Raw genomic sequence first — 21768 nt, 5'->3', positions numbered from 1 at the left:
TTCTCTAAGTTGCTTTGTCATGGTGGGTTTTTTCCCTTCTTCTTCCTTCTTACCTCTCCCCCCCCCCCCTTCCTGTAGCCTTGGTTGTCCCAGAACTCAAAGACCCACCTACCGTGCCTCCCTGTGCCACCACTGCCCAGCAGTCATGGTGTTTTATTATGTCAGTAGGAAGGTAACTAACACAGTGATCCTTGGAGAAATCTACTTGCTCTATGTTTTATAAATTAAATGACAAAGTGTAGATAATGGCACATTTGTTTATAACATAGTTTACTGAAAAGTTTAAGCTGATTGTTGGGACTACTCAAAACAAAAGGATTCATTTCAAAATATTAGTGCTGAGAACATGGCTGGGTCACTGCCACCCTCCAACCAAAACAAAACCCCAACACACACACACAGATCTTGTCTCAATTAAACAGTTTATTCTGAAATCATATAGTGATCATGGCCTGGAAACACAGATTCAAATTGCCTCATGTCCACATTTCAACATGGTATCAGTTTATGAAGTTTTTACAGTAATAGATCAAAGGAAGCCATAAATCGAAGACTTTTTTTTAAAACCCCTCTGAGACAGGGTGTTATAGTGTGGTTCTGGCTGGCTTCTAACTCATAAAAGATCCACCTGCTTCTGCCTCCTGAATGCTGGGATTAAATCCTTGGCCCACCACGCCCAGCATTCACTTTTCCCTACTAAAGACGTCTTAAATTGGGTATGGGAGTACATACCTTTAACCCCATCATTCAGGTGGAACAGGCAGTCAAATGTCTGAATCCAAGGCTAACCTGGGCTAGAGTGAGTTCTAGAATAACCAGGCTATACCCAGAAATCCTGTCTTGAAAACCAACTCCCCTCCAAACAAAACAAAAACCCAATATTCTCAGGAGAAGCTATAAATATGTAAGAAATTTCAAGAGAAGTTAATTCTAATCATCGTGTCTCTGTTTGAGGGTTTCAAATTTTCATCACCCAGTAGCCGCTGGTGTGGCTAAGCAGTAAGGGAGCTAGCAGCGGAGTTTGAGGATTGGACAAAATTACCACTAACAGATTAGCTAAGAAAGCAGTTTATTTCTGTACAACTGCGTTTATAACCTGTGGCAGTGCGGACTTTACACTGTCCCTTATGAAAAAAACACTTTAAAAATTACATTTTTGGGGGCTGGGGATTTAGCTCAGTGGTAGAGCGCTTACCTAGGAAGCGCAAGGCCCTGGGTTCGGTCCCCAGCTCCGGAAAAAAAAAAAAAAAAAAAAAAAAAAAGAACCAAAAAAAAAAATTACATTTTTGGGGGGGGTGGTGGTGGACATGCACATGCTGTGGTACACATGTGGCAGTCTGAGGACAACTCACAAGAGTCAGCTCCCCTCTTGTACCATGTAGGGCATGGGGATCAAATTCAGGTCATCAGGCTTGGTGGCAAGCACCTTTACCTGCTGAACCATATCAGAATCTGCTCTTTAGCAGTTTCCTCCACGGTTAAAAACTCCCATCAAAAGAGGCAGCTCATTCAGACACAGGATGTCTATAGGGAGGTGAAATAATCCATCCATCAGGGAAGCTCAGTAATCATTAATCTCAGGAAGGAAACAACTCAAAATAGCTCCAAGAAGTCCCTGAAACCAACAAAAAGATTCACTACACTCCTCCCTCTCCATTGTGTAGATAAGCAGTAGAGACTGTTTGAAAGGCACTGTCAGACAAGCCGAGCTGCCTAGAACAGCAGTCTTAGGACTCAGCAAAATCAGTTATGAAGTAGCAATGAAAGTAAATTTATGGTTGGGAGTTCCTAAGACCATTGAGATATGTGTTTTCAGTGATCATGACCCACAGGTTGAAAACTGGTAGGCTAGAAGAGTATCAGACAAGCCACACTGCTTAGAAGAGGCAGACCTGGCAAGCTGCCTCGAAGATGCTCAGAACAATTCAACTACCTAGAAAAGAAATTCTCTGAGTTGTTGAGCTGCCAATGGGTTCAACAGTGTGACCCAGGTTCCCAGCCCTGTGAACTGTCACCCACACTGGAGTGGGATTTTGGTAATGTCATTTCTGCTCTGTAAACAATCCTAATAAAACTATTGTTCACCACCTTGGAATTTCTTGGTCTCCTTATTTGGACTATTATGTTCACCATCTATCAGCAGACATTTGTTCCCGTTTCTCCCCAGGAGAAGTCACACAACACCATCCCAGAAAGTTGTTTCTTAAAGTGGACTCTGCCTCAGGTGAAGGCACTATGGATACTATCAGAATGATACCGAAAGGCTTATAATACCAAATAAACCCACTGTTATTGCTTTCTTTAGTCATTGTGATTGTGACAAGAGGCAAATTAATGGAAATGAGGTTCATTGTGGTAACATCTTGGCAGGGAAGGCAAGGTAGTGGGAGCTACTCTTGGCTGCAGCAGGAATGGGAGGCTACTGGCTCATTTCTAAGCAGTTTAGGAAGTGGACAGGACAGGAAGCAGGCTGGGCTATAAATATTAAGGCTTGCTCCACCCCCTCAACCAGTACTTCCTCTAGGTAAGCCCTGCATTCTAAATGTTCCACAATTTCTCAAAGCAGCATACCAGCTGAGGACCAAGCGTTCACACATTTGAACTTGTTGGGTGCATTTTACATCTAAACCTCAACACTATATTACTGGGATATGGGAGTCGGTTCCCATAAATGTAAACAGTTGTACAAAAAAAAATGCAACAATTCAAGAGATGAAAATATTTAATAAAAAGACAGAATTTCTGAAGAAATGCTGAAAGGAAATAAACTTGGGATGTCAAAAAGCTCAGAAGGAAGTATTCCAGACAGCATGGGTTGGGTGGAAAAGAGAAGGTGAGGTTACAGACAAGCAGAGGAAATAAATTTAACAGCCAAGGAAAATGTTAAAGACAAAAAAACATAAAAAACAACAAAATAATTATGTAGGAAATCTGAAATATCATAAAAAGACCAATGGCTGGGCACTAGTGGTACTCACCTTTAATCCCAGTATTCCAGAGGAAAACACAGGATCTCTGAGTTTGAGCCCAGCCTGGTCTAAAGAGTGAATTCCAGGAGAGCCAGGCCTACATAGAGAAACCCTGTCTTGAAAAGAAAAAAAAAAAACAAAAACAAAAAGGTCAAATCTATGAATAATAAGTATAAAAAAAGGAGGAAATGCAGGTCAAAGACCCAGAAAATATTTTCAACAAAATTACAGAAGAAATATAGGGAGTTGTTTATTAAGGTGCAAGAGGCAGACGGAATACCAGAACCAGAAATAAAACTACCCAGTCACATAATAAAAACACTTAATATACAGAGCTAGGGATATTGAAAAAGGAAACAAAACAAAACAAAAAAAAATATGAGGTCAAGTCACATATAAAGGCAGGCATACCAGATTAATGCCTGACTTTGATGGAAGCTTTGAAAGTTTCTGGTTCTACAAGCTCTCGGACCACAGATGCCAGTCAAGACTACTATATAAGTAAAACTATCAGGCATAATCAAAGGAGAAAGAAAATTTCTATGATGAAAACAGATTTAAGGAATTTATATCCATCAAGCCAGCTGTATAAAGGATACAAGTAGGAATACTTCAGACTGAAGAGAAGATTCAACATACCCAAGGGGGCACACACAATTTCAGAAGTTAATCAACGCAAGTTTAAGAAAATACTATTGCTACAACAGAATAACAGGAATTAATAAACACTGTTAAACAAGACTTCATAGTAATGGTTTAAACTTTCTGGTAGACTGGATTAGAAACCGGAATCCATTGTTCTGCTGCCTGTCAGGAATACGCCTCCCTATCAATAACAGAAACTTCCTTAGGGTAAAAAGACAGAAAAGGCGTTCCAATCAAATGTCACCAGAAGCAAGCAGCTCTAACTATTTGTATCTGAAAAAAATTGAATACTATTTGTTCCCCTAAATTCTCTAACAAATTTTTCGAGAAAACAATTTTACATATTCTCTCTTAAATAATGCACTGTGTCTTTGTGCCAAGGAATTCACTAGATGCCAGTTCAGAATTAAGAGGCCTGTTTGGAATTCTGCTTCTAACACTTAGGTTTTTGGTAATTTGAGGCAAGTTATTCAACACAACTCATTGGGAACGACAAGGCTAATACAGTAATACCTGTTTCAATTATTATTTTGAGCACTGAGTGAGAAACTGTTAACAAGATATGCTCAGTGGGTGGCATTTAATAAACAGGGGCTGGGAGGCCGGAGAGAGAAGGCTCAGTTGAGAGCAATAGTGTGTTCTGTCAGAGGACCCAAGTTCAATTGGTATCTTCTGAAAACTTGGTCCTTCTGATTCTTTATAACTCTAGAGCAGCTTTACAAACATGATTTGAAAGGCTGGGGTGTAGCTGGGTTAACAGAGACCCAGTCTGGCATGCCCCAGGTCCTGGATTTGATCCCCTGTACCAGTTATCTGCTTGGGAAGGGAGACTAGAAGATCAGGAACTGGAGGTAATAGTTACACAGAGGCCAACCTCGGCTACGTAAGACCCTTAAAAGAGAAAAAAACCCAACCAAAGAAATTGTTTTATAAAACAAAAATTACAAGAAAATGGGAATTTAAAAAACATAGCTTTAGGGGTTGGAGATTTAGCTCAGTGGTAGAGCGCTTGCCTAGGAAGCACAAGGCCCTGGGTTCGGTCCCCAGCTCCGGAAAAAAGAAAAGAAAAAAACAAAAACAAAAAACATAGCTTTGGATGGTCTATTTATAGATACTCATCTGTTAAATTGTCCCGTGCTTCTAAATTCTCACTCTCTCTTTCTTTCTTTCTTTTTTTTTTCCGGAGCTGGGGACCGAACCCAGGGCCTTGCGCCTAGCAAGCGCTCTTCCACTGAGCTAAATCCCCAATCCTCACACTCTTTCTTAAATGGCTTGTCTAGTGACAAAGGGTCTGAGGACTGCACTAATGAGCCAGACTTTTGGTTGCATTCTTCTAGAATAACTAAAATTAAAACTGAGTGTCATAGTCACAGGGATGGAAGGAAGCACTGCCATAGGTAGGCGTAGCACACAGCCACCTAGTGGTATCCTTCTAGCTTTAAACACTCCGAGTTCCTAGGGTCAAATTCACAGTCCTTTAGTTTAGCACATCAGACTTTCATGTCTATTCTCAAACTTTTGGGGAGGGGTGGTAGCGGGGCAGTGCTAGGCATACTCAGGGCATTGCTAAGACAGGCAGGCCCTCTACTGCTGAGCTATATATACTCAGCCATTACAACTTTTCTCTCCTTTGTGTTTTTCTCTTTCTGATACAGAGTCTATCTAGATTCACCTGCCTCTGCCTTCCAAGTGCTAGGGTTATCCAACCGAAATATTCTTTTTTTTAAAAAAAGATTTATTCATTTATTATATATAAGTACACTGTAGCTGTCTTCAGATACACCAGAAGAGGGCATCGAATCTCTTTACAGATGGTTGTGAGCCACCATGTGGTTGCTGGGAATTGAACTCAGGACCTCTGGAAGAGCAGTCAGTGCTCTTAACCGCTGAGCCATCTCTCCAGCCCCAACCGAAATATTTTTAATCTAGAAATTTACTTTTAAAACCTAGACTTTAAGGTAAAGTTAAAAAGAGCATGGCTTAGTCACCACCAAACTTTTTAATAACTGGAGCCAGGTGGACAGGTAAATCAACGTTTCAATTTTATGAATGCTTTTAAAAGAAGTATGCTTTTAAAATAATTTATATACAAGATTTCAAATACTGAGGAAAAAATAAAACTATTTTTTATATAGACCAAAGACACCAATTTTTCTCTCTTTTCTTTTTTGGCTTTTTGAGACAGGGTTTCTCTGTATAGCTTTGATTGTCCTGGACTATATAGTCCAGGCTGGCCTTGATCTAACTGCCTTCACTTCCAGAACAGCCGGATTAAAGGTGGAGCCTCCACTGCCTGGCTCATATTTATTTTTAACGAAGCCACTACAAAATTGTGAGTAGCTTATACCTTTACCCGACGGCAGTAGCCCAGGCAACCACACTCAAAGCTTAGTGAGCACTACTGATTCCTTCCCTCACTCACACTAGACGACACAGGTTCTGTCTAACAACTCTCATGGATCCATCTTTCTCCATCCCGACTGCTGTCTGTGTTACTCCACTCCTGAGGCTTTCAGTGGTGACTTCATCTTCCTGAAGCTGCAGACTCGTATTCCTTACCTCCTTCCCTTTGCTCCCCTAGATTTACTGGCCTTAAAGTTCACAAACTGCCTTCTTCCCAGTCAGGGCTTAGCTCAGACACCACCTCAGGGGAAGACTACCTGGAACCAAGTGCCAATATTTTGTCAGTTTTTTCACCTGGAGAACTGCTTCACACAGTTACCCTTTGGTTTTCTTTGTGAAATTATTATGGGACATTATCTGTCTGTTTTAAAACTCTAGTTGTTCTCCCTTCCACCAGCAATAGTAGCTGAAGCCAAGTTCTTTGCTGCTGCTTTTATCTTTGCTAGCCCACACAGGGTTAGAAGGAATGGGTGCTCTAGCAAATGCTGAAGGAACACAACAGCTGATTGACAGGTTTGCAGTCCTTACATGGTCAGACAGAAGCTTCCCCTTCCCTAGCACAGTCCTCCCTTTGCTTTTTTCAGTGAACACGCTACCATCCCTCAGCTACTCTGACAGACTTGACAGTCACCTTTGACATCTCCTCCAGTAATTCTCACATTGTCAAGCACATTCTCTGAATTCCCAGCAAGGAGTTCTGATTTTCTTTTTTTTTTTTTTGGGGGGGGGGTTCTTTTTTTTTGGAGCTGGGGACCGAACCCAGGGCCTTGCGATTCCTAGGTAAGCGCTCTACCACTGAGCTAAATCCCCAGCCCCGAGTTCTGATTTTCTTGAATCCTACTTGTGACTACCTCAACCTGTGTAGTCAGTTTTACAAACTACTGCTTCTCTATGCCTGGGGTGTTTTACTGAAGTTACCAGTCATAAACAGCAATCTATTGATTAAGGTGACATTTGTGGCAGTCATGCAACCTCCACAGGCACATTTTTGGGATGCCTCTCCCCAGTGCCTGTCTACTAAACCTTTGCATTATTGTTTCCTTCGACTGGAAGGCCTTCACCAACTCCTGTATTAAATCGAGTCACTTTTATGGGGCTATCTGATTCCCCTGTCAGGTAAGCGTGCGAGTGTGCGTGCGTGTGCCTGTCTGTGGCAGGGGAATCTTCCTCTGAGATGACACCATATTCAGCTTTTCTGGCATAACCCCGATGATGTATACTTGTTTAGCTGCTATAGCACAACGAAGGCAAGAATTTTGCAGCAATTAACTGAATATTCACTCAAAATATTATGGAAAGGAATAACGATTTAAAAAAATTCATAGGAGCTGGAGAGATGGCTCAGAGGTTAAGAGCACTGAATACTTTTCTGGAGGTCCTGAGTCAATTCCCAGCAACCACATGGTAGTTTACGACCATCTGTAATGAGATCTGATGCACTCTTCTAGTGTGTCTGAAGACAGCTACAGTTTACTCATAAAATAAACAAATCTTAAAGACATATTAAAAACAAAACAAATTCGTAAGAGCTGGAGGTATTGGTGCACAGCTCTAATCCCAGCACCTGGGAGGCAGAGGCAGGTGGATCTCTGTGATTTCAAGCCCAGCAGGTCTACATAGTGAATTCCAGGCCACCCAGAGCTTCATACAGTGAGACCTGTCTCAAAAACAAAACAAACAAAAAACAAACCCCAAAACCCCAATGACAAAAGCCCCTGAAATAAAATATTAAATCAAAAGAAAAAAGACGAACGATGCTCTCCCCATATTGTTTACTTTGCTATGTTTTAGTCACACTGACTACAAACTTTCACTATATAAGTAAGGCAAGTGTCTTTATCTGAGGTCAGGCACACACACACAAATCAAATCAGTAAACAACTTGGACCTCATTTAAGCCTTTCATTCCTTGGTTAAATTCTTGGTTGTGTCTCAGACATTCTCATTCCTAGATACCTGATGCCAAAAGTTCCACGGGTAGTGGAGTTCTCTGTTAAATATACCAAAGTGGAACTTTGAAAATCACATGTGAAGTAAATTTATAAGGCTTTTTCTTCACAAATCACCATCTCCCAATGAATTCTTGGTACATTAAAAATGAAATACAACACCAGGCATGGGGGTACACGCCTTTAATCCCAACAATAAAGAAGCAGAGGAAGGCAGATTCTTTTGAGTTTGAGGGCTACCCTGGTCTACAAAGCGAGTTCCGGGACAGGCAGGGCTGTTAAAAGAAAAAAAAAAAAATCTTGCCTCGAAAACAAAAATCCTGACACTACAAACAGGAGAAAAGTGTCACTATTACATTAGAAAAAAAAAAAACAAAACCGCAGAAACATCCTCGTCACACAGGACCAGTTAACACCAGATGCAAGAGGACACATCCTTTGTTCCTGCACTGGCCCCACAAACCAGCGATTCCGGGTACCTTCTAAGACCACGGTAAGCTAACTCTTAGGTTCCTGGCTGCCCTTCCGCCTGCCGAGAATCTCTTAGAATACCCCGCAGTCAAGTCCAAGCGTCCCGAAGTGCCTGCGCTTTACGTATCACGCCGGGGAGAACTTAGCACACGCACCCCAACTCCCACACATCCCGCCCCACGACGCGGCGCGAATACCCGGCCGCGCACATGGCCACCGCAGCGCTCACCCCGCTGCCGCGCAGGCGCCGGGCGAGCCGGGACTCGCGGTCACCCAGTGGATCATTCCGCCGCAGCCTTTGTGTGGCGGAACGCTAGAAATGGCTTATTTCCTTTCTCTCTGTTTAAAGTCAAAACCAGACCCTTTCGTCCCTCTTTCCCGCCGGAACAGGGCTCGGGGAGGGCGGCGGCAGGCTTGCTCCTGGGCCAGTGGGGCGGAAACCGGCGCGGTTGGCGAGGCCGCCGCAGGCATGCTGGGAGCTCGCCCGCCGTGTCCCTCCGCGCCGACGGGGACTTTTCGGTGGGGATTTTGGGCGCCGACCAGACGCGGCATTTTCGGAAAATAGCGCCCTGTGCAGCGAAGCGCTCTGTGTGTGGCGGGGCCGCGTCAGCCCTGCCGGCTCCGAGGCGCCGCGGTCCCCGCACCTCCTCCCGCTGCTCCCCCGCCGCCGCTCCCGAAGCTTTTCCAGGTCAGTGCGGGTCTGTGTAGGGCCCTGTTACCACCGGATGTGGAAGTTGATCTCTTCGCTGGTAAAAAATAATTCCACTTCCCCCGGAACCCAGATCATCCCCGCGATTTCCTGTTTATTGCATTAAGGCGCCGGGTTTCCGGGGCTCCTGGCCCCGCTTGTTTGGCGGGGGTCGGCGGGGTCGGCCTGGGTGTCCGCGCCGCCGCCGCCGCGCTTTGTCCGCCCGGCGCTTGGCTTCTGGGAGGGGCGGCAGACATGGTGGCGGCCGCCGCCCCCTCCTCGGCCAGGCGCCGCGGCCTCCTGCGGGCCCCACGGGCCCGGGTTTCCGTGGGGTCGCCATGGCCGTGGGGGTACGGGCCGGTGGGGCGAGCGGCCGGACAGGCGTCGCGGCCCCCGCCCGCTCCTTTGTCTTGGCGGCCTGAAGGCCCGGCCGGGCCCGGCCGACGACAAGAGGGAGGGAAGGCCGGGCTGCGCCTCCCCGCTGGAGCCCAAGGACCGGGGGCGCTCGGGTTTCGGCGATAACAGCCGGGCCCGGGCAGGGTAGACCGGACACTCTCGAAGGGAGAGAGCCTGCCATTCTCAGTAGCCGAGATTTGCCCCGGAGACTTCGCCGCCGGAACCCACGCGAGCGCGGGTGCGGAAAAGAAGCCGCGAGTTTCGTCGGTCATGTCTTGCCAGGGCACAGATCGGTGTTGTGTGTGCTGTTGTGAACGTCTCCCACGGTGTTGAAGCCGCGTGCCTAGCTTGAAGTGTGCATCTCCAAAATGAAAGCGAAGTTAAGCGGGCCTACTTGTTGTGTTTTTCCCTTGGAACTCTTGCTTTAAGCCCATTTCCACTGTGTCTAATAGACATTTGTTTAAAGCAGGGAGCGAGACCCATAGTACTTCCGAATGGGAGCTTCATAACGTGGAAATAATTTTAAAGAGTTCTTTCTCCAGACACTGGTTTTCTGTCTATTCAGGCAAGTTACTTTCAGAAGTGTAATTTTTACCGTGGGGGTGGGGAAGAGAACGTTGGTGTGCTTTTTCTTGTGAAGTATTTGCCTTCCCAGAATTGAAAACGCACCGAATTTGGTATGCAGAAGATAGTTTATGTCGCAGAGATTCACCCGGATTAATTTAAATTTAACTGATAGATTTTGACTCCTAGGCCTTCAGACTCGGACTCTAAGTTTTAAGGAAACTGATGGCTCTTATTCCTTTATTCATTTTTCTTATTTTGTGAAAAATCAAGTTATTTTATGTGTTAACTCATGACTTAGGCAAGAGTCACACTGTCTTACACTTTTGCAAATCTTTTTAATGCCTAGTTGAACAGAAAACAGATTCTTGAATCTCTTTTTGCAGGCAGTCTTGTGATAATTTACACATAACCAGTGGAAAACGAAGTATATCATGCTTTTTTTTTTTATTTAAATGACATCCCATCCTTGTGTTCAGCATGTTAAATACAATCAGGATATTGTGCAAGACAAACTTAAAAGAGTGTATTTTGAGGGAGAAGGCTCTAACTTTCTAAAAGATGGGCATTTAGATGTCTAAGCCTTACAAAGATTTAATGTACCTCGAGTCTTGAAATCTGGAAATAGTTCAAGTGACAAGATACTTTAAGTTCCAGTCCTTATGCTTAATGATGTGCGCATATAACAAGCTTGTAAAGACCTGCGTGGTGTTAGCTTTTTTCAAGAGGACACATGCACCTTAGGTAGGAGCTTCAGACTTCCGTGGAAAGTGAGATGTTTGCCGAAACAAAATGCATATATAATTTGCATGTGTAAGCCTTAGCCTCTTCCCTGACTCTGGCCTTCTTGGATGTGGGTGATTAATCTGTAATATTTCAAGATGAGTTGATGAGTTTGTGGTTAATGGCTTTGGAAGGAAGCTGAGTTTTCAGTGGTGGTTTTTTTTGTGTGACCCTAGTCTGATCTGTCAGTCGGCCTTTCTGCTGTCCCATCAACAGGAAGCATCTGGCCATTCTTCATGCAGTTGTCAGAAAGTGAGTGCCAGGTGCATTTTTAATGTTTGCTGCTATTCATGTAAAAATTGGATCTTAATTTTAACTTGATTTTTTTTTTTAATCCTACCCCCACTCCTGGCATTTAAAAAACCTGTAGTATCTCTTTAAGTGTAGGTAAGGCAAACATTACAAAGTCAAAATTTGTCGCATGAAATTTTAAGTCAGAGATTCAAGTTTTGAGTGAGCAAGTTTCTGGCAAGTTGTCTTGTCGTTAAGTGCACTGATGGGGTCCAGTCCTTACCTCACTGGAGATATTAGAGACTCATGCCAAGTCAGGTTCTTGGACATCTAGGAACTTGTTTATAGATTGACAAATATGAGAATTTGACATCTGTATATATGTCATGTAGTGTACAAATTAAGGTTGTTAGTATTTGTCTCCTAAACTTCTTATGTGTTGGGACCCATTCACTCCCTTTGCTCTAGTTTATAAATACATAATTGCAAACTTAATGTGAGTAGGGAAAGCTTTCCAGGGACCCCATGGCTTTTCAACTAAACATTACATTTCTGTAGCATTAGTATCTCAACTTTGGGTCAGTAATTAGCCTTTTCTTATCTGAGGATGACTGTTCCTTTGTCCCTGTAAAAGATAAATCCAGTGCCAGAAGAAGTTAGAAGTAGGGCCTGTTTCTCAGCACTGTGGTGTTGTCCACAAAGGTTAGTGCATCTTTATTTGGACTGCAGATGCTATGACATCGAAGTAGGGTTTTAGGCAGAAAGGGATTTCTCCTCCAAAGATAAGTCTGGATTTATCTCGATGGACTAAAAAGGCAAAGGATGCCAGTTGGAACTTTTTGGTCACAGGACACTCCTACGTACTGTAGTTGTCTCATTTGTAAGTAGGGATCATTCTAGAATCGTGGTGGGGACAATTAAATAAGTTCTTACATATAAAGTGGTTACAATGATGCCTTAGAGTAGCACTTCTCAACCATCCTAATGCTGCCACTTTTATTTTTTTTTTTTTCTTTTTTTTGGAGCTGGGGACTGAACCCAGGGCCTTGCGCTTGCTAGGCAAGTGCTCTACCGCTGAGCTAAATCCCCAACCCCTTTTTTTTTTTCTTTATATGCTGCCACTTTTTAATACAGTTCTTATGTTGTGGTGACCCCCTAACCATAAATTATTTCATTGCTACTTTGTAACTGTAAGTACATGAATTGTAATGTAAATATCTGTTTCCAGTAGTCTTGGGTAACCCCTGTGAAAGCATTGTTTAATACACCACACCCCTACAACTACCCCCAAGGGATCACAACCTATAGGTTGAGAACTACTGCTTTAAATAATTGATAGATTTGTTGTTGTTGATTTTGTTTCTGTATAGCTCCAGTTTTCTCCATATTCATCGTGTAGTCAGGCTGATCTTAAACTTGGAGTAATTATTCCCTTGCTTCAGCTTAACAGGCTGGGCTTACAGTCATGAGCCACCATGCCCAACCTAGTACATAGTTGTTATGGGGTCTCAGCCCCACTATCCAGACCCTTGTAATCAATAATCTTGGATGGAATGTGTGTACATACGCATTTATATACACACATATGCAAATTAATGTTATGTAACCTTTGGAAGGAGTTCAATGCAGTGTCCTCTTTCAAACATATCTTAGCTGGAAATTATTCAAGTTTTTAGGCTAAGTGGGATATACTAAATGGCCTGCTTTTGGTTCTGGTAAGGTTTTTGTATTTTTATTTATTGTGCATGAGTGCAAGAGGGCCATGGCACACTTTAACTAGAGGTTAAAGGACATTTTGAGAGCTGGTTCTTTCTTCACTATGTGGGGCCTAGGATCAGTCAGGACAGGACAGGCTTGGTTGCAAAGATCTTTGTCCTGGGGCTGGAGAGACGCCTGCTTGAGAGCACTCGCTGCTGGCTCCAGAGCATTCTAGTTCAGTTGTTAGCCCCTTGTCAGACAGCGTATGACTGCTTGTAATTTCAGTTCTGGGGTATGTGACCCCACTCCACTCCACTCCTGCACATTTGTGGCATCCCGTTCTTGTGCATCACACACATGAAAATACCCCTTTCCTCCTGAGCCAACTCACCAGCCACTGTGAATCTATTTTTTAAATTATGCTAAGTCCACTGATACTGTAATTATACAATGTGGTGCCTTTTTCTAGAAGAATTTTGAGTGTCTATTATTAGGTGTTTCAGTCTCATTACACTGGAGAGGTAGGCTACTACTTACTAATCATGTAATATACTATAGCAGTGATTCTTTAAAAGAAGTGAGTGGTGTGTTACCATAGTGAGGGGTACACCTCTTTCTAACATAGCCCCCTCCTATTTGGTAGATGGAGAGAAGTGATTAAGACCATAAAATTACAATATTGAACACTAGACTGAAGTTATTTTCTTTTATAATGAAAACTATTTGCTGGGTGTGGTGGTACATGTTCTATTCCCAACACTGGGGAGCCGAGATCTCAAGTTCAAGGCCAGCCTGATCTACAGAACAAGTTCCTGGAGAGCCAGGGTTACACAAAGAAACCTTGTCTTACCTTCCAGATAAAAACCCCAAGAAACAAGAAATAAAAGTATTGGATGTGTAGTTTCTTAAATGCTGTTATCTCCTTTGTGTCTGTGTCACTTATATCCAAGCATTTGGTGTATAAAGCTCACAGTGATAAAAAAAGTTTACCTTTGTATTCAAAATGGCTTATGCAAAGTCTTTGACTTTTACCCATATGGCTGATTGGTTAATCCTTTTCATTTGTAGGGCCTCCCACCCCCAATCTTTCTCTTAATACTGTGATCTGAATATGTCCTCCTGAAATTCATGTTGACCTCTAAATCTTCAAGATGAGTGTTTTGGGTAGATGATAAATGCGAAGTTTTTTTTTTTTCCCCCTTTGGAGACAAGTTTCTCCGGGTAGCCCTGTTCCCTGTGTAACCCTTGTTGTGTCCTGGAACTTGCTCTGAAGACCAGCTGACCTAGAACTCCCAGAGATCCACCTGCTTCTGCCTCCAGAATGCTGGGAATAAAGGTATATGCTACCAACTGGGCAAATATAAAGCTCTTTTGTATGACATTAGTGCCCTTAAAAAGAGACTGCATACAACTAGTTTCCCCCTTCTATGTGAAGGCACAGCAAAAAGAATGCTATCTGTTCATACCACCATGATCTGAGACTTTGTTCTCTAGAACTATGAGAGAGATATTCCTCATGTCTATAAGGCAGTCATTTGTGAGCATTTTGTTTTTGGCTCAGACTGAAGACAGTTTTGTCGAGTGCATTTTGACATTAGTCCTGTTCGTATTTCTGTGTTCCCTTTATCAGAACTTCCATCACTTATTTCTTCAGCATTGCCTCACAAGTCAGCATATGGTTAGGATTTCTTGACCTCTTTAAACTGATGGTGAACAATTTCAAGTAGTCCCATGCTACTTGGGAATACATTTGTATCATGTTTTTTCCCTGATTTCTTCTGTTCCTCTTTAACTCAGTTGATTCTGATGACTTCTATTTACTGGAAAAATACTGTCACAGTGCATGTCAGCTCTGCCACTTTGTGGACTAAATGAAAGAGGTGTCTTGTATTTTCAGGAATCTGGCTGCTACATAAAACCTTTTTTTCTCTCTCATTACTTCATTGTCTGTAAAAGTTTATTCCCCTTGCTTTCAGATGTACAGACATAAAATGGGAGAAGAAAGTAAACTCGAGTCTCCTAGTTATGTGTCTCATTCCTATTATTTCATTATTGTTAAGAGCCCAGCTGGTTGGGGATTTAGCTCAGAGGTAGAGCGCTTGCCTAGGGAGCGCAAGGCCCTGGGTTCGGTCCCCAGCTCCGGAAAAAAAAAAAAAAAAAAAAAAGAGCCCAGCTACAGTTTTTGTTCCAGGTTCGTCTGCTTAAGAGGACTTTTTTGTCAGTAATGACTGTCTTTATCTTAATTATAGGGAGCCAGTGTGGATATTTGCTTGATTTTCTTTAGGAAATCTTTAGATTTATATGTATGTGTGCTTTGCCTACATGTATGTATGTGCATTGTGTGTGTGCCTGGTTTCTGCAGAGATCAGAAGAGGGCATTAGATGCCCTGGAATTGGGCTGTGTACCATCATGAGGGTGCTGGGAATCAAATTCCTGTCCTCTACAAGAACAAGTGCTTTTGACTACTGAGCCATACTGCAGCCCCTGTTGCTTGATTTCAAAAAGGTGCTTACATTTATTTCTCTTTATTTAATATTAATATTCTACTCTTTACCCCTTTTCATTATTGTCCTTTTGTGTGTGTGATACTGTTACCAGTATCATCATTTTTTTTTTCTTTTTTTCAGAGCTGGGGACCGAACCCAGGGCCTTGCGCTTGCTAGGCAAGCGCTCTACCACTGAGCTAAATCCCCAACCCCAGTATCATCATTCTTGCCAATAAGGTAGAGCATCTGCACAAACAAACCCCCATCCCCAGTCCCACCCCCCCGCTTTTTTCCCCAGAAACTTGGGACTGCTAAGGTCTGAGAGTGTGAAGGCTCAGGGTTTAGTAGAAGCTAAGGGATTTCCATTTCCATCACCTTTAGCTATATTATTTCCTGGCTTCTTATAAGTTTGTAGTTTTTCTCCACCTTGGATCTTGAAGTTGTCTATGATACATGCTTTCTACCAATCAGGTTTTTTTTTTTTTTTTTTTTTTTTTTTGAGATTCTCCTTGAGTTCATCCTGCATGTGGCTGCCAGAATAATTTCCCACAACTTCCCAGTCCGTGCTCCTGAAAGCTCCTGAGAGTTTGGCTTTGGCCTGTGTACTCCACTACACCGTTAACCTTTATACTCACCACTGTGCCAAGCAACATGGACTGAGCCTGTGCCCAATAAATGTTTGAATAGTCAACACTTTGAATAACCCCAGTAGTCTGCAGGGTAAAGTCTACTTTCTGATACTCACACTTTTCATATTACATTTGCGGCTTTGACCTCACTCCTTACTCCGAGGCATCATGGCTTCTTACTCAGAAGCTCTTAGCCATGTTGATCTCTGTTCAGATCTCATGGTAATAAGTAAAATAAACCAGTGAGGCGGTGTTGGTGCACTCCTTTAATCCCAGCATTGGAGGGTAAGGAGGGGTGGTGCAGAGGCAGGTGGATCTTGAGTTGGAGCAAGTTCCAGGACAGCCAGGGCCACATAGAAGCCCTGTTTTAAAAAAAAGCAAAACTAAGACCAAGTCCTTGTTGTGGGAGCTGTCATTTGAATGGAGGGTGTAGTAAGCAGTTTCTGGTGTTGGGTATGAACAGAAATGAAAGGAACAGAGCTAGGTAAGGGAAGGAGTGCTGTGATGTGGCTTTCACTTGAGTGGTTAGAGAAACTTGGTACCTGGGTGCCAGAGTGAGAGACTATTCTGGATTGAAGAAACTCCACCCTAAGTGGGTTGGGTAGGGTGTGCCTACTTGGTGTTAGAAAACTATATTCAAGCTGTTAAAAACTCTGCTAGGCCTCACATACCAAAGGAGAGGTACTATTGAGCTACCGTTTCAGTCCCTAATACTCTATAGTAGCCCACAGTGGGAAATATGGTGGTTATTTGTACTCATTACTGTGGTTTTGTGCATATGTGTATGTGTAACTATGTTCTATGCCCAGATTTTTAAAAGTACTGGCTCTAACTCACTAGAATGTGTCATGGTTCATGAGAAATTGAAATCTGATATGTATCTACTTGTCTTTCTGTTGCTGTGAAGAAATTCCACGACTAGCAACTCTTATAAAGGAGAATATTTAATTGGGGGCTGGCTTACTGAGATTTTAGTTCATTATGATGATGACGGTGGACATGGTGCTGGAGCAGGAGCTGAGAGTTCTACATCTGGATCAGCAGGCAGCAGGAAGAAGAGTGTGAGCTACTGGGCCTGGCTTGAGCTGGAACCTCCAAACCCTCCCTCAGTGACACTTCTCCAGCAAGGCCACATGTCCTAATCCTTTTAAATACTTCTTCTTATGAGCCTATGGGGTCCACTTTTATTCAGACTACCACACTATTAAATAAAGTTTATTTTTAAAGTCTGAACTATACACTGAGTTTTTGTTATAATCCATACATTCCTTCCTTCCACCCCTCCCTCTTTCCTTTCTTTCCCCATTTTGACCGTAGTGCAGAGCAGATCCCTTCTTACCAGTGCTAATCTTAACAGTAGTAACCTTTCTTCTAGCACATGCCTTGACTGTATAGCATTAAACTTCTCAATGGTCCTTTTCTTTCCAAACCATAATTCTGCCCACATGTTCTTTTTCATTGTAAATCTGTATAGCTTGTCAATAACCATGACATAGACTCAACACTGAAGTCTTGGTGTTTGGTCTGCCCAAGAAAGTATTTCATTACTTTTTCATTAGCTCCAGGCAAGTTGTTTTGCTGAAATTATTTTTGCCTCTAACACAGTTGTTAGTCTTGTCCCCTCTGAGACCTGTTGAACTGGGCCAACACAGACTGCACTTCCTTCACAACTACTATCTTCCAGGTTTTTCTGAGAGTGGCTCTTTAAACTTTTGATTACAGCATTTAGCTGCTTTTCTAGTCCAAAGTTCCAAAGCCTTCCACATTCCTCAAAAAATTAAAGAGTGTGTGTGTAAATAAAGAACAAACATGGGTTCTTCACAGCCCCAGTCCAGTCTTGGTGCCAACTTTTATGTTAATGACTTGTATGTGGCTGTGAGAAAACATCATGGCCACGGCTTATTACATGATCTTTCTTGAATATTTGAATGGTGATCCTTCTAGTATCTTCAAACTAATCTCAATCCAGTCTTTTCCTCTCTCCCTTTCCTGCCTCCCCTCTCATGTTCCAGCACACCTCATTTGTCTGTCTCTCACATCTACTGTCAGGATCATAATTCATCACATCTCACTCCCTCCTGCTTCCTTTGTATTGGGCTCTGCTGGGTAATCCATATCTATATTCTTTTTCTAGTGTAAGTCAACACTCAGAGATTATGGGTGTAGACTATTGGGGACTATTGCTCAGCCTACATTTTGTGATTTATGCTTATATACAGTGTGACTGAAAAACTTACTATTTTTGCTTTTCTCTGAGAAATTAAGCCCCCTTTTAATATTTTACTTAGCTGCCTCATATCTATCGTCATGTGCCCCATACTCTACATTAAAAATTGCAGTTCCTTTGCAGGAGGCTTGTGTTGGAGGCTGCCTTCCTGCAACCTCTGCCCTAATGCTCCAGTCGGATTTGCCTTCCATGGTTGGCACAGCTGTTGCCTTGAGGCCATCAATTTTCTGAATTCCTTTCCATTGCATTTATTTTGGGTCCTTATTTTCCAGGCTATCCATTCTCTCCCTTTACTCTGCTTTGGTTAGAACGGATATTCCAGTGATTTTTAGAACTCTTTTCTTTTTTTCCCCCGGAGCTGGGGACCGAACCCAGGGCCTTGCGCTTGCTAGGCAAGTGCTCTACCACTGAGCTAAATCCCCAACCCCTATTCCAGTGATTTTTTATAACCAAAGGAAATCATTAGCTTTTGGTTTTAAAGTTTTTGAGACAAAGTTTTGCTGTATAGTCTTGAATGACTTGAAGTTCACTATGTAACCCAAACAAGCTTTGAACTCCTGGTCATTTTTTCCCTGCCTCAGCTCTCTACTGTGTCTACTTCAAAATGGCTAACAGGAAAGAGAGATTGGGTGGGGGAGCAGGGATAGAGGGGGGAGAGAAAATACAAGGGGAGAGAGAGGGTGTGAGAGAGAGAGAGGGAGAGGGAGATTTTGATTGGATGTGTGTGTGTGTGCGCGCGAGCGAGAATGCTAGGGGGAGTGGAGGATTGAATGCAGGGCCTTCATCCCGGATTTGCATCTCTAGCATTTATTTTGTTTTTAAGATAAATGTGGGTTGGATAATTAAATGGTAGCACATTTAGCTAGCATTCAGGAGCCTGAGGTAAGAGGGTACTGAGTATGAGGCCAGCGTTGGCTACATAGAAGGCCTTTTCAGGAAAGGGGGTATGGTGATCATTTTTCCCTTCTAAAGAATTAGACAGGGAGCAGAGACCACAAGCAGATCTTCAGATGACATACTGCCTTTAATTTCAGAAGCTTCTCTGTGTTCTCTTAAAGTAGAAGACAAAGTCAAGGATATGGAAGTTCATTTGAAAACGGGTGTTCTTAATAAATCCTTTTATCCTTCCTCTCTTTGTATGTTGGGGACAGCAGTGAGAGGTGACAAGATTCTGAGGACTGTATTAGTGAAATTCCTTTCTGTTTTGTTTTATGTGTAAGAGTATTTGCCTGCACGTGTGCGTGTGTGTGCACCAAGTGTGTGCAGTGCCCATGGAGCCCAGAGGAAGAAGGTACTAGGTCCCCTGGAGCTGTAATTACAGGTAGTTGTGAGCTCCCATGCAGGTACTGAACACAGCAACGCGTGCTCTTAACTCTTGAGCCAGGTCTTCAGCCGCTGAGGTTGTCTCATGAGAATGTTGACAGTTAAACACTGATTGCCAAGAGTATTTCATTCATACAGCTATATACATGTTAATATTTTACATCTTTTCACTATTTAAAACAAATGCTTTCATCATTTAACATATATTGAAGTTTTTAAGCTTACCTGTAACCTAGTTTTAATGTAAAGATTTTTTTTTTTAAGATTTATTTATTGTATATAAGTACACTGTAGCTGTCTTCAGACACACCAGAAGAGGGCATCCGATCTCTTTACAGATGGTTGTGAGCCACCATGTGGTTGCTGGGATTTGAACTCAGGACCTCTGGAAGAGCAGTCGGGGCTCTTAACCACTGAGCCATCTCTCCAGCCCAGTAAAGATTTTTTTTAAAAAAGATTTTATTTTATGCATATGAGTACACTGTCGCTGTCTTCAGACACACCAGAAGAGGGCATCGGATCCCATTTCAGATGGATGTGAGCCACCATGTGGTTGCTGGGGATTGAACCCAGGACCTCTGGAAGAGCAGTCAGTGCTCCTAACCCTGAGCCGTGGAAGTGTTTTTTTGTTTTTTGGTTTTTTTTTTCCTCCCCAACCCCGGAAGTGTTTTTAATTGCATGAGTAATATGTGTTCCTTGCACAAAACTTACATAATAATGGGGCATTTTTTATTTTTAATTATCATGCTTTATTGTTTTGAGTTTTTTTTCTGTGCATTTTTTTACATAGTTCAGTTTATGTTGTATATACAATTTGGGGTCTTGATTCTTGACACATTACATGCTATTGTAAATGTTTTTAAGTAAAAGTATTAAAGATGCCATTAAAGCATGTATGCTTGTGTAAGCTGCTCTTGTAACCACTAGATGGCACTCAGCACCTATAATTCTTGTGAGCTGAAGTAGCTCTTGAGAAATTTAAGTTTCTAGAAGGATCTTATGTTTTAATTTAAGTAAAGCAATGGTTTATATTAGACTGTGATAAGCATTTCATAAATAGTAAATAAATTCAAGGTGGAACCTATCGCAGTGGATATTTTTGTATCTTGAGGAGAAAGGAGTATTAAACTAAGTGGTGTGACACGTCACTTGCAGTAGATTCTGGGTATATTGGCCGCCAGTAAAATTTACTTATTTTCTTCTATTGGAGAAAATCAAATGATGAGCTATATATTTTAATTGCTAACCCTTATTTTTTAATACTAATTTTTCCTGAGGCTTTAACATGTAGTAAACAGTCTGAATGAACTGAAGACTTGACCCATTAGGTATGTGTGTATATGGCACATACATGGGTTCACATACATGTGTGCATATGAAATGAAATGTCTTTAGTTGCTCGCCATTTTATTTATTGGAGGCATGGTCTCTCATTGAACTCAGAGCACTATGAATTTGGCTAGCCTTGTCTCCATCTTCTAGGTGCTAGGCTATCCCAACCATCTGGTGTTCTGTGGGTTCTGGGAATCTGAACTGTGGTCCTTACGTTTCACAGCAGCCCCATTACCTGCTGAACCAGCCCCCAGCCTCCTGGTCATTTTCATTGTCTGGATGCAACTAAATTTGTCCCAGTCAGAATTACTTCATTGTGTTTTCAGGTGAGCATAGAAAAAATGTTTGTTACATTTTGGTATTTTTCATTATTTAAAGCTTTTTTTTATTTTTATCTGGACAAGAAAATGAGAGCATCTTTGATTTTGATGTTGAGCTTATGTATTTTCTTCCTGTTAGATCCATTGCTATCTTTAAAAGTGTTTAATTCCTTTTCTTAAGTTGAAATGAAAATCACAGTTTTGGTGCTGGAGAGATGGTTTGGTGGTTAAGAGTATGTACCGTTCCAGTGCAGGACCCAGAACGTGTGACAGTTCCTTGCCAGTTGCTCTTGTCCCCAGTGTGAGACTTCTAGTATTTCTGACAGGACCATTATTACATGCTAGAGCCTTCCCCACCTTTTAATCTTTCCAATATTTCCCTGTGTAAACAAAGGGCATCTGGGGACAATATTGATACTTTTGAGACCCACTGATTTCTTAGTCTAGTGACATTAATCTGTTACATTGTTTATGGTTTAAAAAGTCAACAGTAGCTTCAGTGCCAGGGCCTTAAAACGGTAGGTTTTGAATACCTGAAGCATGGGGTTATGGGGGAGAATTTACTCACATGTTCCATAAAACTCCTCCTGTTTAGTAAGGCAGGCATGTGAGACCTCTTCAGTGTGCGTTCACTTACTTGACAGCTCCACAGT

The 21768-nt window shown here is 42.4% G+C and overlaps 2 protein-coding genes across 18 annotated transcripts in view; one reads left to right on the top strand and one right to left on the bottom strand.

The window, feature by feature from the left end:
- Positions 1-290: 290 nt before the first annotated feature.
- Positions 291-9793, bottom strand: LOC134486143 (cuticle collagen 40-like). The gene is made up of 2 exons (XM_063284982.1): positions 8667-9793; positions 291-3081 (listed from the first exon to the last, which is right to left on the bottom strand). Exon 1 carries the CDS (start codon positions 9791-9793, stop codon positions 9221-9223), a length of 573 nt encoding a protein of 190 aa, XP_063141052.1. The 3' UTR covers positions 291-3081; positions 8667-9220.
- Positions 5780-21768, top strand: part of Gabpb1 (GA binding protein transcription factor subunit beta 1) — a 46901-nt gene continuing 30912 nt past the window's right edge. For 7 of the 17 annotated variants that reach the window (XM_063284375.1, XM_063284377.1, XM_017591984.3 and 4 more), the window contains exon 1: positions 8985-9125. The gene's annotated coding sequence lies outside the window, so the exon portion shown is untranslated. Of the gene's footprint in view, positions 8460-8888; positions 9126-9946; positions 10087-21018; positions 21122-21768 lie in introns of those variants that run through there. The other 10 variants (XM_063284372.1, XM_017591982.3, XM_063284373.1 and 7 more) reach the window with 7 other exon arrangements.

Source organism: Rattus norvegicus, chromosome 3 (genome assembly GCF_036323735.1).
Source record: "Rattus norvegicus strain BN/NHsdMcwi chromosome 3, GRCr8, whole genome shotgun sequence".
Lineage (NCBI taxonomy): Eukaryota > Metazoa > Chordata > Mammalia > Rodentia > Muridae > Rattus > Rattus norvegicus.
The sequence above is the reverse complement of the archived record's forward strand: the minus strand, read 5'-3'. Positions and strand labels throughout refer to the sequence as shown.

Bases quoted from the DNA above. Each gene is read 5' to 3' on its own strand.
- LOC134486143 (XM_063284982.1), bottom strand. From the start codon at position 9,793: ATGACCGACGAAACTCGCGGCTTCTTTTCCGCACCCGCGCTCGCGTGG.